The sequence below is a fragment of the Phascolarctos cinereus genome, unplaced genomic scaffold (genome assembly GCF_003287225.1).
Source record: "Phascolarctos cinereus isolate Bilbo 61053 unplaced genomic scaffold, phaCin_HiC Scaffold_9;HRSCAF=440, whole genome shotgun sequence".
NCBI lineage: Eukaryota > Metazoa > Chordata > Mammalia > Diprotodontia > Phascolarctidae > Phascolarctos > Phascolarctos cinereus.
The window spans coordinates 154,722,078-154,736,436 of NW_027556402.1; the positions used below are offsets into that span (position 1 = coordinate 154,722,078).

At 41.5% G+C, this 14,359-nt stretch overlaps 1 protein-coding gene across 2 annotated transcripts; it reads right to left on the bottom strand.

Annotated features, from left to right (window-relative positions):
- Positions 1 to 9,594, bottom strand: SHISA3 (shisa family member 3). 2 transcript variants are annotated; one of them, XM_020990887.2, is made up of 3 exons: positions 7,263 to 7,352; positions 6,854 to 7,138; positions 1 to 4,190 (listed from the first exon to the last, which is right to left on the bottom strand). In XM_020990887.2, the coding sequence occupies exons 2-3, from the start codon at positions 7,128 to 7,130 to the stop codon at positions 3,736 to 3,738; spliced, it is 732 nt and encodes a 243-aa protein (XP_020846546.1). In that variant the 5' UTR covers positions 7,131 to 7,138; positions 7,263 to 7,352; the 3' UTR covers positions 1 to 3,735. The 2 variants fall into 2 exon arrangements, with proteins under 2 accessions (XP_020846546.1, XP_020846536.1); XM_020990877.2 differs by having other exon boundaries at positions 6,854 to 9,594.
- Positions 9,595 to 14,359: the final 4,765 nt, after the last annotated feature.

Here is a 14,359-nt window from a genome sequence, read left to right on the forward strand (position 1 = left end):
TATACAATAACTAGAGTTTCAACAAAATTTTTGTCAGGCCAGATAATTAATTGCAATTAGCAGCAATTATATGCAGATAAACAGCATGATAACAGTTTCTTTTCTTTAGGTTAGGCATATCCCCAGAGTCTTTTTTCACTATTAGTGCTCTAAGCAAATTCTTTATTCAGATAGTATGAAAGTAGATTTCAGTCCATCCCAGGACAACCATCACAAATTCTTAAGCGGTGAAACCCAAATTACTATGGTTTTACTATGCATAACACATTCAAGGATGTTTTTGTTGTACTAATTATACCTCAGGTCATAGGATTATATATATATATTTCTCTTTGTATATCATTTTATAAATGAGGAAACTGAGGCAGATAGCAGTTGTGTCTTGCCCCAGGGTGTGAGACTAAATTTAAAACTCAGATCTCCCTGACTCCACATCCTCCATCTGCTGTCCCCCGTAGTTACCTAGCAAATCTGCTTAATTCTTTTTTCTTAAGCCAATAACAAAATAAGTTTGCCATTCCCAAGTACACATTGATGTAGTAGTAGGTTTGTGGGGTTTAAAGGGAAGCTAATCAGTTATTTTAAATGTTCTGTCAATTTGTTGTTTGGTTGTTTTTCAGTCATGTCCTATTCTTCATGACCCTATTTGGGGTTTTCTTGGCAAAGATACTAGAGTGGTTTGCCATTTCTTTCTTCAGCCCATTTTACAGATGAAAAAACTGAGGGAAACAGGGTTAAGCGGTTTGCCCAGGGTCACATGCTTACTGTCTGGTGCCAGATTTGCACTCAGGAAGATGAGTCTTCCTGACTCCAGGCCTGGTACTCTATCCACTTCACCACCTCACTGCCCCATTCTGTCAGTAGCCAAGGATTAATTATGTCTAAAAAGTCAAGGCAATTTTCCATTTATTATAGAGAACTCTCTATCAAGGAAATCTGTTTCTTATTAGCATCATATGAATTGATCATAACTTTTCCTTCTAATAGATTGCCTGAAAAGTAGGTCAGCAAAAAGTCCCCCCACCCCACCCCCAGGAAATAAGGTCAGATATGTGCCTATTTTTTTAAGTATAGAATTCACATTATCCACAAAAAATGGTTTAATGCAGATGAACATAGATAGCTTAACTAAAACAATAATCAAATGCAATTTATACCTAATCATCTTGTTACGTAGTCATTTTGGAGAGGGGACTACCTTGCCTTTTATTCTACTGGATATAATCAGCAGCTGCAGGCAACACAGACCATTGAAAGACACCAGAGGTATGGGGCAATTGCTAAAAATGCAATAAATGTCATAGAACTCTTTTGTCCTGTTGTCTGAAAACATGACATTCCTGTACATCACCATAACACTGATGCTCAACAGACAGAGAGAACACTGTTTATTTTATAGACTTTCTATGTTATGTCAGTATATTTCTCCACTCTACATCACTATAACATCTAATCTATACAAACAAATCCAGGGCATAGAGGGATACTTTATTACAGGCTTATACCACACACTGGATTAAGAAATGTTAATTGAGTTCATGTGAAATCATGATGACATTATTCTGAAATTGCCATTATAAATGGTGTGGGAAAAGTGGCAATAGTGTATCTACTGCTTAAGCATTGGACAAGTTGCTTCCTCTTTCAGGGCCTTTGTTTATTAATCAATGAAATGAAGGGATTGCCTGAGATCTCTCATGCCGTCCCTTTTCTCTCCAGGTTTATAATAAACTCATAAAAATGATGTATATTTTCTATGGATATGTATTATGCAACTTAATCATTCTGGCCTGCTTTCACAATGCTATGTACAGGAAACACTTATTCTTGAAACTATCTTTCCAAGTTTCCATTATCAGCAGTGCTAAAGAGTGTGACTATGTTGGAAGTTAATGACCACTCTAAAGTGGAAATAAGTGCTTAGAAAGACTTTTAAGGTTGAGGTTTTAAAGATTTATAATAAATTAACTTCAGAAACCCTATTAAATTCCTCACATCAATAGATTTGTTTTAAACAGGTTTCCCATGAATTTATTACAGAAATAAAAAGAGAAGGTATAGTACAATTTTAACTAATAAGTTGTTAAAGAAAAAACCTTTCAATTATTTATAGTCAATAGGCTCAGTTGGCTAAAATGTACTGTTGACAATGCTGAAGCTGCAGTTTGATCTCTGTAAGACTGTTAGTTTGCTATTTCATAGGGCCAAGGCTGAACCTTTAAGCCGTAGCAAATGTGTATACATATCATCTGGAGATGTACCAAAATTTATATCAGGAAGCAGGTGAACAGGTTTCCCGAGAAAAGGAACTGTTTTATATTTACTTGTATCCTCCACAATTGATAGTAGAAAAACCTTAACATATATGTTTCACTGGTAGTGATGTAGTCATTGTATGAAAAAGACTCTATATGAAAATAGTTACAACCTGTATCAATAGTACAAGCCATTATCACTAGCACAAGTTTCAACTGTACATTTCAAAAATATATTGGGGACATACAGAAACATGCTCTTAGATCACCATAAGGGTCTATCTCTGAATAAGTGACTGTCATAAAAGAAAGGAAGACATGATAATACATAACATTTTTGCTAACTTTCTTCACCTTTTTTTAGGTGCACAGTGCCTAGCATATGTAAGTGCTGAATATATGCTTGTACCCTGCATTTATAATCAGATATAAGAGACTGCTTTTTAAAGCAATTTAAATTCAATATTAGATACCACTAGATTTCTAAATTTAGTAACATATGTATGTCTCCTTTACTATCAAGTGGTTTACATAGGTCTCCTGTACAATGAGGTGCTTTGATTAAAAATTAAAAAGTTTTTATAAAAGCAAATCAGTTCACTACATCTCACAACAGGATGTGTACAAAAATATACTGGTCTTAGTTCAAAGACTGCTTGGTCTTAGCGATCTGGCACAGATGGACAATAACAGGAATTTTAACCACAGCTTTTATTAACATAAAAATTCAGTGTGATAACTAGATAATTAGTATTGTCAATGTGTAAATACATTAAATTACAAATATCTTCACATTTTTACATAATTAATTTTACAAATAAAACTTTAAGATTCAATTGTCCAACTTTCATTTATATACTAAATGTCACTGAACAAAAGTTCACAATAAATATTCCCTAGGGGGAAATTTTAGTTAGGTTTTGCTAACAAAGAAAATTACTTATTAAATTTTTTCATATTGTATTCTGAAAAGTATGTATTTTGAGTTGTGTGATTATTAATACAATAATTATCTCAACATACTTAAATACTGTCCAAGATGCTCAGGGTTCCCTAGTTTATTAAGAAGTGATTAGGGTTTTTTTTTTCAATGAATTTCTGATAACTATAATCAAGTACTTCCTTTTTTTCATTATAATTAAATTAACCACTTGGGCTTAAAAGAGTAACTTCTAATATCTTCTATACAAATAATGTTTTGAGTTGACCATGAAATCTTTTGAACAGAAACTGGTTTAAACTTCTAATTGCTGTAATTATGAGTAAAGATAGCAAATTAAAATGTAATGGTCACCTTTTTTTAAAAAAAGGCAAAAAAACAATTACCTAAAACATCCAAATGGGAGAACATATTAATTCTAGAAAAGAAATATTTCTCCATGATGATCTGTTCTGATGCCCCAGAACATCATCTAAGTATTAACATGAGCGTAACTCAAAACACACTCCACTTGTCCTTCATTCCGCTGCATTATTCCTATCAACTTGGGCTGAAGTCCGAGCAGCTTTTCCCAGGAAGTGTTGGCTCCTGCTGGAGGGGATAAGCAAAATACTGTGGTGACACCAGGAATCCAGATGGTTGGGTCAGGTGGATTGAATGACCTGTCTGTAAACAGCCTGATGTGTAAGGTGGGGGAGGTGAAGGCACCAAACAACCAGACTCGGCTCTGGCGAAAGAAAATCTTCGAATGGAGCCTCCATTAGAGCTGGAACTGGTTGCAGTGCTGGACTGCCTCGAAGGCGTCCTGAGGTTAGTGGAGGTCAGAATCATGGGTAGGGTCTCATTCTGGTAGCTTCGAAGTGAGAAACGAATGGGCTGCTGGGATGTTTGTTTAGGTCTTAAGCAGGTGCAACAGTAAATAGCTACTAAGGAGCCCAGGATAATGAAGGCGATGAAGATGGAGCCAACGATCAGGAATGGCACATAGACTGGTTCTAAAAAGAAAAGAAAAAAAAAAAGGAAGACACCCTTGTTAAAGACTTGCCATGCCTTCCAGTTCTGCTTAAAATACGTTCTGGCCGCTCATTGGCTTCAGTTCAAGTTGTGGTAGGCTCAGGCTTCTCGTAACTCCGTTTCTCAAAGCTTAGTCCTTACAATCTCCCATGCACTTGATTCCAGGTCTAATGACCAAAGAGGGAGAAACCAAACCAAGATTGCAGTTTGTTAGCCACATCTTTACATTACCCGCATTTGGAAATCACTACAGCTGAAGAGTCCCCTGCCCTCACTAAAGCAATGGGGGTAGGAGGAACAGAGTTTAATTTGGATTAATTTGATTGTGTTAAAAATCCAAAATGTTGTTGAGAGCAGCCTCTTGTCTCGAAGACTTCTCTCACATCACAGAATCACCCACTCACAGCCAAAGTCTAAGACTTAGTTGAGCTGCATTTAGAAGTTGTTTCAAGAAACTCCAAAAACCCATATAAAAAATCCATTGCATTCCCTGTTTCCTAATACTCTTAATTACTTTCATGTCTCTTCTACAGCTTCTTATCAACAACTCCCTGGTAAGCCCAGGAAGGACACAATGTTTATTTCAAGGCATCTAGGCCCCTAAACATCATTCTTACTGAACCCCTGAGAGGTCAGCTGGGCCAAAGACTGACCATGCTACTGATGCAATTCTTGATGTCTTCAACCCTAATTTTCTGCATAACAACCTTTTTCATTAGCAAGGCCAAATTCCATCTTTATTTGTACCCACACCATGCAAGTATATTGTGAGATGTATTTGCCTCATGTAGTGTCCATTTATCAGAATCAAATCGCCCAAGTTGGCCAAGCCTTCATCTATAAAAGCTGCCCAAGAAAGGTTCAGAGGCAGCAAGGCCCCTGAAGGGATGTGAGAAGAAAGCTTCGGGGCTGCTTGCCCCTTTTTAGGCAGGTGTATTCCTGCCCTTCCGTTGACGGCAAAGAAAATATGGGGGAGAGAGGGAGGGAGAGAAAGAGAGACACACAGAGAGACAGAGAGAGATTGATTCCTAGGCTGATAGTGTCAAGAATGCTGTAACCTGAGAAATTAAGCATAAATGATTTAAGCACCCTAGACTCAAGGAAGGAGCAAGGTTCTCAAAGGATGAGGAGAAAGGAGTGGTTGGGAGAGATTTGTGGCCTCTCTTTTTTTCCTATAACAACAATAATAATAACTAACATTTTTATAGCTTTTTAAAGTTTGCAAAGTGATTTACATATAATGTAAATCGATTCATTAATAAATGGAGCTGTTCTTGTGGTGTGACTAGGCAACTCACAACGAGCATCTAAAATAATCTTCCCCACAACTACTTCCCAAATCCTCCTCCTAATATGTGAGTGACCCCCAAACACAGAGAAATGGGGGGAGTAACCAGATTCTAAAAGAAAGCTTATCGAAGAGAGCTCTTATTCCCTTCCCTTTCCAACAGCAATCCTCATCTGTTAAGGGATTCTTTCCTTAATTTTATTTACCACCGACCTTGGAGCTGTCCTCTGGGTTACTTCACCTGTTTTCGTCCAAATCTTCACGACGTCAGGGCTCCCTGGGCTCCCTGGCCTCACTGTCTCCTCTAGCTTCGTTGGCCTTTAAACCACTGCCTAAAGTGTTTTCCCAAAGTTAAGACTCAGGTAGGAAAAAAAAAAACTTTCTTCCTAAGGTATAAGGTTCCTTGGTGGGGGCTGTGATTTATTCAGCTCTGAAGCTGAGCGGAAACTCGACCCGTGTTTTCTGATGCGAGAATAAAAGGGAGGAGGGCTGCCTACTGGGGCTTTTAAAATCGCCACGCTGGTGGCAGTGATTTGCGCTGTTTTCAGTTTGGTTGTGGGGGAGGGAAAGGGTAATTTGATGCAAAGAAAGGAAAGGGATTGGGGGAGGGGTGCAGGAAAGATTTAAAAGAAAAAGTGACTCAGGCTTTGCCTTCAGTACGGGGCTGTTGATTAACTGGCGTCAGGAGTAAAGTTTCACACTCCATCACCACTCACTAACGTCTTCCAGCTCTAGGGAGACCGCAGTCCCGGACTCTTTCCCCTCTCTCCAAACTCCCCCACCTCACTAGTCTACGTGGAAAACTCGGAGAATTCAAGCACATTCACCCAAGCTTACAATACCATGTACATAGGGCAAAGCATGCCAGCCCTTGGCTCCTAAGTCAAGTCAACTGCATCTGTTAAGCGCTTAGGGTGTGCCAGGCTCTGTGCTAAGCACTAAGAAATCAGAAAAATCTGATCTCTGTCAGTGCGGAAGGGGCAGATTTCTCAGGGTAATTTTTGCACTAGGACCTGCGCCTATCTAATGGGCGGCGCGCCTCCTCTGCCCTGCAACTTATAGTGGGATGAGAAGGAGCGAAATTGGGCACCCATGTACCCAGTCTCACACCTGTCCCGTCTAGTCCCGTTGCTGCCAGCACACCAAGGACTAACCCTGGGGGTATGTGAGGGGAGTTGGAGGGGAACCGGGAAAGCAACCCCTTCTTCCCTTGGGAGGGAGTAGTATTCCGGCTAGGGGGAAGGAACAGACTGCACGCGCGCGCACCCACACACTAGCGCGCACAAACAGCAAACAGCCAACAGCCGGCACAGATGGCAAGGTGGGGGCTGCGCCTGCTAGGAGCTGGACACTTACGCGCGGTGATGCCCGGGTGCTCCAGCTCGCCTCGGTCGTTGGTGCAAGCCCCTTGCTCCAGCCTAGCGTCGGCGGCAGCACAGCAGTAGCGTAGGGCGCAGGAGCCGCAGCAGATGGTGGCATCCAGCGTGTCGAAGTCCTCTGGGCACTGGAAACCCTCGTGGTAGTTGCCGTGCGCGTCCACCCAGCCGTGGCAGTACTCCCCGTCCTGCTGCGCCCCAACGGGGCCCCAGCGCAGCCAGGCCAGGAGGAGACAGAGCGCCAGCAGCGCCCCCATCGCCTTTCCTAAGGATTTTAGGGAAAGGAGAGGGTGGGGTGGAGGGAGGCAGAGGCAGGACCTGCGGTTGCTTCCCTTAGGCAGTAAGTTGTGAAACTGGGGGCGCGCCGTCGCCCAGCACCCCGGGCTTACCCCAGCGGCAGAGACTGCTCCCGCTGAGATCAGCACGAGCCAGGCAGGCGGTCGCAGTGGCTCTCCAGTCCCCTCAGTCCCGAGGTCAGCATGGTGCATCAGGTAGAATGGAGCTGAGAACCCTGACTGGCCGAGGTCAGGGGAGGTTGTCTCACTGGACCGCTCAAGGAAAGCGGCTACGGGAGGCGCTTGTAGTGGGATCCGCTGGAAAGCAGGACTCGCCGGAGGGGGCAGGGGCGACCACTACCCTGGCTGCTGTGGCGGCTGCTGCTTCGGTGGCCGAGGCTCCTGGGGCTGCTGTTACTGTTTCTGCTGCTGCTGCCGAGGCTTTTTACCCGACTCATAGTTCTCTGGGCCTGGGGGTGCTTCTAACACCCTACCAACCCCCCCCCTCCTCCCTCCCCACTCCTCACAGGAAAAATCACACCATGAGGTGGGAACTTGCTGGTGGAGGTCTTAGAGTGCAATTTATTTCTTCCCGCTCCTTTACGAACTGCCCGGAGTAGCCTAAGGGACCTGAGCCCAGTAGGAAGGGAACAGGGGTCCCACGTGTGGCGACGTCCAGACAGTAGGGAGGCAGGCAATGAGGGCGCTGCTGCGCTCCTCCCGAGGGCTCATCCCCACTTCGCCGGGCCGGAGGAGAAGCTGCTCTAGTCTGAGCAGAGCACAAATAGCTTCTCCTGGCTGCTGACAGCTTTCCCGGGAAGGAGTCCTTTAAAAGGAACGAAGTGGGAGGAGGGGAGAGCGATGGATTGAAAGGGCGGGGGGGGTGAGTATTAAAAAAAATCTGCTGTCCCAGGTCACAGTGCAGGAGCAAATCACTGCTTCTGCTGCTGCTGCTCCCGTATTATCCCATCAGCCCTCAATCTTCCCTTCTCCCTCTCCCTCTACAGAGTTGCCCATTCGCCACCCACTTTACCCATTGTCACTGTAATAAAAAAAGAGCCAGCCAGAAGATCCAGGATGCCCGAACCTAGCCCCTCTATGGATTCCTACCCAAGTCTCCACGACGCCAGTATTTCTGGGGGACCTGCGCCCAAAGTGAGGGAGGGGATGCCCTCTGTAATGTGAGTCTGCTTTCGGGCTCAAAGGTTTCTTGTAGCTGTTTACATTGTCCTTTCCTATGGCAATTGCTTTTAATGCTGTACAAGCCTGTGGTGCCTTTTAAGGATCGCCTGTTCCACGCATCTGAGCTTGTTACAGGGGCTTCTTTCTAAACTGTGCTCGACCTCGCTCTTTTCCTTGACTGACTCACCTGCGAGCTGGTGGCTGGATCTAAAGTGCCTACAACCCCTTCCTCCTCAGTTTCTCCAAAGTAGCAGGGAAGGCTGAAAAAAGAAGGCTTTGCCCCAAGCTCGCGACTGTTGGATGGCGGCTGGATGAATAATCACCAGTAACCTAGACCGGCCAAGAGCTGCCTGCAAAGCCTCAGAGGCCTCGGCTTCTTCGTTCACGCTTGGGGAAAAAAATAATAATAATAAAAGGAACAAAATTAATGATAATTGAGCAGGTTTGAACTTCTGTTCAGGCAAAGGAACACATTTATTTAAAGGATGTGTCCCCTGTGTACTATCTGGAGGGTATTGCCGCCTTAGTGTTCTAAGTGCTTTATGGAAGTGCTGTTATATGAAACCAGAGCTAAACTCTCGAAATTTATTTTTACTGCATCTTAAACTTCCTCTCATCATTTATTGGTGTGTATGAATATGTACAGCATATCTTGGCCTGACTATTTGTCAAACACCTTTAATGCCTGTTTCCCCAATTAGATGCTGGCAGGTTGAGCAAAACAAAAGAAACAAAGTGGGTTGTGTACTAGCAGTAAAAGACTAAGTTCCAAAGTATTTATCAGAACTTTAACTCCTTGACAGTTGATTCTACTTCATTGTTTCGTTTGTTACATAAGCTCTGAAAGCAAAGAGAGAAAAGACAAATTTCTTTAAACTGACTCATTAGCTAAGGTTTCATTAATTGAATATAAATTCAATATGCATTCTAGATTCCGAATTCTAGGCTTTTGAGAATGTCTAATTCTGTTTTTTTTTTTAAAAGTTATTAGCCCAATTTTTGCATTTTAGAGAGGAATACAAAATATTTAACTTTCTGAGAAGTAATTTATTGAGCTAGCATATTAAGTTAAACAGTCTAAAGGTAGGGTTTTTGTGGATCAACCAAATAAAGTTACACTTTTCATTGAATGTTGTGGTTTCATTTGCTTTGTCTACAATGACCTGATTTAAACTTCTGAGTATTTGTTGCACCAGGATTGTTTATAGTTCTCTGTGCACATATTTTTTTTAATTGACAACAGAGGCAGCTTTCTTTTAGAACCTTAAGAGTTTGTTTGTTTGTTTGTTTTAACTGTTAGGGGAGACATTTGAGGAGTATGTTTTGAAAAATACCAGTTGTCATGTACTATCTATAGCATGGAGATTAGGGGAAAGTTCATTAGGAAGTATAGCGAAAATAAAAAATCAGAGTGATTGTGTAAAAAGAAGTATAGAATATCATGTGTGTTTACTCCTAACAACTTTCCTGAAGTCATACTTTATAAAATTATTGATAATGTTTGGAGAAATACCCTTCTTTCTTATTTATTAGCTGTCCCACCCTTTTTGTTAAGACTATTCATCAGCAAAAGTGTATATTCTCTTTCAGAATTTGTTGGAATTTTTTAGACTCTTAGTCAAAAGTTCTTAGACTTACTTTGTTATCACCATCCATTGCCAGATTTTCCTGTACTGGATGATTTAAAAATCCTGGGCATCAGGTTTCCATGATACCAAAAATAGCAATTTCTTGATGGTACCTGGTATTTTTAGAGTAGTCTTATAGGAAATTATGGGAGTACATTTCATTCCTTTCCCTTACGCACATTTGTGTAACAAATAGTAACACATAGTAACCCAAAAGATTGTAAAGTCTTCTCCTACCAGACAAGGTCACTTAGTATGAGGAGCAGTGGGAGAGGCTTGAGGGCTCATTCCTCCATCTTCTGAGCTGCCATTATTCTTGCTTCATTTGGGAGCCTGAGATGGGGCTCCAGTCCCATAGTGATCTGAAGGTAAGAAAGGGGCAGTCAGGAAGTCAACAAGTATTTACATATTAAGCACTTACTGTGTGCCAGGCACAGTGCTGAGCATTGTAAATGGTGGTGGGTGGGGAGGCAAAAAAAAAAATCTCTGACTTCAAGGAACTCATATTCTAGTTGGGAATACAATATATAGATAATGAGGTATGTGCAAAGTGGAGAGAAAGTAATACCAGAAGGGAAAGCACTAGTAGCTGGGGGAACCAGGGATGGCCTCCTACAGAAAGTGGGATTTGAACTGAATCTCAAAGGACATCAGAAAAACTACTGCAGGCACAGGGAACTTCAAAGGCATGGCTATAGAAGATAGAGTGTCCTATTTGGGGAACAGCAAATAGGGCAGTATGATGGCATCATACTATGCATAGAGGGGAATAAAGTAGAAGACTTGAAAAGTAAGAAGGGGCCAGGTAATGAAGAGTTCTAATTGCCGCAGGGCTTTATATTTCATCCTGACAGTAATATGGAATCATAAGAGTTTAGTGAGTGTGGTGGTGGTGGGGCACAGGGAGGGTTGTGTAATATAATCAGATCTATGATTTAGGAAAATCACGTTGGCAATTGAGTGGAAGATAGATCACAGTAGGGTGACATTTGAGGCAGGAAGACCATTTAGAAGGTTATTCTACTGACACCCCCCCCCCCCCGGTTTTAGCTTTCTATACAACCCAGGAGGTTGTCTGGCCAGAGGTATCCATCTCCCAGGTTGGGCATTTCAAGAATGTAAATTCCTCAAAGGCAGGATTCTTACATGTTTATCTTTGTATCATTGTGCATACACAATGCTTGGCACATAGTAGGTTAATTCAATTAAAATGACAGGTGGGGAACCTTCAGACATGTAGTCTTCTAGGTCCTTGGATTCAGCCTTTTGACTGAGTCCAAGTTTTACAGAACAAATCTGGATTTGTTCTTAAGTTTGGATTCAGTCAAAGGACCTCACTTGAGTACCTAGAGGGCCACATATAGCCTCAAGGCCACAGGTTTCCCACCCCTGGTAGCTGAAGGGTTCTTAGAAATTTTTGAATCTCTGTTGATCCAGATGTAGGTTTTGACTTTGAGTATCACTGACCATGGGTTGCTTTCTTGTTTATTTTCTAGCTTCCCCACCACCAACAATAATCTTCTTTAAAAGTGAGAATCTCACCTGGCCACTAGATAGTGAAACTGTTGTCTAGGTCCAAAATAAATTAGTGAAGCCCTTAATTAACACTTTAATGGAATCTTTTCCCCTCAAGTCAAACTATTTTTTGGTATAAGCCTGTGATTTCCCTGATGTAGGGAGGAGTGGAACAGTAGAAAGAGAGTTGAACTTGGAGTTACCCAGGATTTGAGTTCAAATCCTGGCTTTGCCACTTCCTTTATCTAGGCCTCCTTGGGCAAGTTTTCTAACTTCTCTGTTTCTAACTTCAGTTTCTTCATCTGTAAAACAAGGGTTTCAGACTGGATAACTATCCTCTGAGGTCTCTTCTAGCCTTACATCTAAGATCCTATGATTTCATGAACTCCTTCCACCATCACACAGTTCATCAATTGATAGACAGCCTTAAAGAATTAGCTGGGGCACAGAGAGATTAAACAACTTGCCCTTGGTTACACAGCTAGTTAAACATCCCAGACAAGACTTAAATAAACCTGACTTCAAGGGCAATCATCTATCTATCCTGTGGCTCTGCCTCTATGACATTCCTGCTCCCATTCTGTTATTCCAAGCCTCAAAACATATGAATTGTTCAGTTTACATTTCACCCAGATTTGGTCAACTATGAAAATCATATAATAGTAGCCAAATCCCCATTTCCTTTCATACTGCATAGATCAAGAAGAAATGACCATTCAGAGGGCTGGCCTTGGTATTAGGAGACTTATATTTGAATCCCAGATCAAAAGTGTCTCAGCTTTGTGGCCACAGACAAGTCACTGGACATCTCTGAACCTGTTTTCCCATCTGTAAATTAGAAATCATACTTGCACCACCTATTTCCCAATGGATATTGAGCAGAGGGTTGGGGAAATGAGTTATTACCAAAATAGCCATGTGTGTCCTGTACTTGATTGTGGCAAAACTACAGAAATGTCCACTTCAGTGGTTTTGACACAGAAAACAAAAAATATGCCAGTTTCTCCATGTTTTGTGGCAAGAGCTTTTGGATGCTTTTTTTTCCCTTCTGTGCTTTAACAACAAAATTGTTGTTCTCTGTGTGCGTTTTGGCACTGTGAATATTTTTATCTGTGAATAAAAACCCATGAAAGAGAATATTGTACAAAACCCAAAAATGTCTACACTGGCCTGTTGCTCTCTTATGAGTTCAAGTAGATTGGAAAATTCTTTCCAACAGCATAAGATTTAACTCAATTGTGCCCTGCCATACACACTTGGCTTTGTGGTACTCACAGATTTACCTACAGGTTTTTTTTAAAGCAGTATTTTCTTCACCTACAAAAATAATAATAAGAACTATCAGTTCTATAACACTTTAATGTTTTTAAAGCACTTTGATGTTAGTTTCCCCATGACTTGGTGACCCAGGTATCACTGGTATGATTATCCCTAGTTTGCAGATTAGGGAACTGAAGCTCACAGAAGCTTTTAAAGTAAAGGCTAGATGACCACCAGTAAGGATGCTATAGTGGAGGCCCCTTCCAACTCTCAAATTCAGTGATTCTGTAACTTGCTCATGATCACAGCTAGTGAGTATCCAAGACAGGACTTGAAGCCAAGCCTACCTAAGTCCAGCAATCTAGCTACTTCAGTAGTGGTAATGATTTAACTAATGACACAATCACAAGAAATCACCTCTGCAAATAACTCCATGCAATTTTCAGTTACCTCTGTGAATGAATGAAGCATGGAAAATAGAAGCTAATATCTTCTGTCTGATCTTTGAGTGGCCCATTCTGGGCAACAGGAAATTGTCCAAAGAGTGAGAACCGATGATTCCAAAACACCTTCTTTGATCAAGCAGTTTGGGTCCCATTCCTAATGTTCCTAGCACAGATAATGGGATGGCAACTTTGTCCCACTTGGTTTATATAAGAGTGGTAAGTAAGGAGAGTGAAGAATGTGGAATGAACAATCTACACATTGATCATTAGGAGTTGAACGTGCATTCCTCTTGGGAATACATGCCCTACCCACAAACAGTATCCAATACTTAAGGCACCCTCTCCATTCTCTCTTACTCCATAAAAATGCCCTCACCTCTCCAAAGGTATAGCAATGACCAAGGATAATGGGGCATTAGCAGTTAGAAAAAGCATTCAACTATATAAACCCTTTATCTGACCCAAAGAAACATGACCAAGGAACTTTAAGTCACAGGGTACAAGTTGTACCAAAATGCTCTAGTATCTTTGCCAAGAAAACCCCCCAAAACCCAAATGGGGTCACAAAGAATCAGACACAACTGAAAAATGACTCAACAACAGTAAAACAATTTGAATAGCACCTAAGGAGTCTTTTTTCAAACACCACGGATAATATCCCCCAGTCATATCCTCAGTTCTGCGGTTCTAGTTCTATAATTCTCTCTCTTCACTCCGATCTTTCCATTGTTTTCCACTTTGCTGTGCTCTGGGCCTCATCTTTCTCTGTTGAGGCCTTCCTGTCTTATTCTCCTTTTTTGTTTCTCTCATTCAGGCAACCTTAGTCAAAGAGCACACAACCAAGATAGAAAAAATGAATACCAAAAAGAGATTCTCCACAACATTACTACTTTAGAAGAGGAAGTTCCTTTGGACTGCTGTCAGGGAAAATAAAAAGGAGGCTAGGCCTTATTCTTGGAAATCCCTAGCGAGTTGGCATTCTCTAGGATAAAGTGAACTGATGTTGGAATAATGATCAGTCACTGCTAGGCTGCAGTTTGTACTTTAGAAGAGAATACAGGGAAGACATTGTGCTTTAAAAAAAAATTGGAGAAGGAAAGGAAGGTATAAAGAGTAATTTCTTTTGTCCATATTCTCATTCCCCTTCACTACTCTTTATTGTCTTCAAAAGACTGTTTTC